Source organism: Aplysia californica, unplaced genomic scaffold (assembly GCF_000002075.1).
Source record: "Aplysia californica isolate F4 #8 unplaced genomic scaffold, AplCal3.0 scaffold00996, whole genome shotgun sequence".
NCBI classification, from domain to species: domain Eukaryota; kingdom Metazoa; phylum Mollusca; class Gastropoda; order Aplysiida; family Aplysiidae; genus Aplysia; species Aplysia californica.
Window position 1 is genome coordinate 29,107 of NW_004798266.1, and position 996 is coordinate 30,102.

Genomic DNA, 996 nt, shown 5'->3' on the forward strand with positions numbered 1-996 from the left:
GGGGTGCCATCTCGATGGAATGATAGAATATGTTGGTTGCTTGTTAGGGGTTTAACGTCGCTGTAAAGGCAAGATGCGGTACTGTAGACAGCTTTACTTTCGCGAGCATTTTAATTTCGCAAAAGTAAACTACTTAGCTTGAGAAAATAAAGTGTAAGCACTGTGGAAGCAGCAATGCCGACTCGTTTCCATTTAGATAGAGAGAGTGAGCTATTTTTAAGTTCTCTACTAACATTAGAGAACGTATACAGCTTGTATATGTTGTCTAACGTTAGAGAACGTAGATACTACCATTCGACCCACAGCGTTTTATTTAGCCTAGGGCCAATCGCGACGCGGCGTTTCAATTTGGCACCTCGTACAGTTTAATCTATGTTTTCCAGTAAAAATCGGTAACCAACATGTCAAATTAATAAGCTACACGCCGCACGTTTACATACCCACACACTGTTCTGTCATTTGAGCTTTTGGCTTGCCTTGCCTGTCTGGAAAATAATTACTTTCGTGACCCTTGTGCTCACAACATTCTTAGTTTTCCCAGGAAAGAAAAACAAAATCAAGCTTGGCACCCCCCCTCACCCCTCCCCCCTCACCCAATTCCTATAGTTTCATTTTCAGTGATGCGTGGTGTCCTGGACGTGGTCTATAAAAAAACAAAACAAAACAGAAAAACAGCCCAAAGTCTACATTTCTGTTATGGCACAGGCCAGGTAGATAAAAGTTTTTGTCTGTGTTCACATCGGCAATAAGCTGTCAGCATGCCTGCAGGAAATAATTCTAAAGTTCTGGCGAAATGTGAACTCTGACGTGTTCTGTATTTTGGATTTATAATGACTACCAGTGCCCTGCTGAAACCCTCGCCGCTGGAGGGGGAGGAGGAGGATGATGATGTCATTCTTCTGCCCAATCAGGTAGCGGGGTATAGGTGTATAGCTAGCTAGAGATAGATAGATAGATAGATAGATAGATAGATAGATAGATAGATAGATAGATAGA

The 996-nt window shown here is 42.2% G+C and overlaps 1 protein-coding gene across 1 annotated transcript in view; it reads left to right on the forward strand.

Moving 5' to 3' along the window:
* Positions 1-19: 19 nt before the first annotated feature.
* Positions 20-996, forward strand: part of LOC101845966 (WD repeat-containing protein on Y chromosome) — a gene marked incomplete in the record, with an annotated part of 82,313 nt that continues 81,336 nt past the window's right edge. The window contains 1 exon segment of the mRNA XM_035973096.1: positions 20-911. Coding sequence (XP_035828989.1) covers positions 831-911 — 81 coding nt within the window.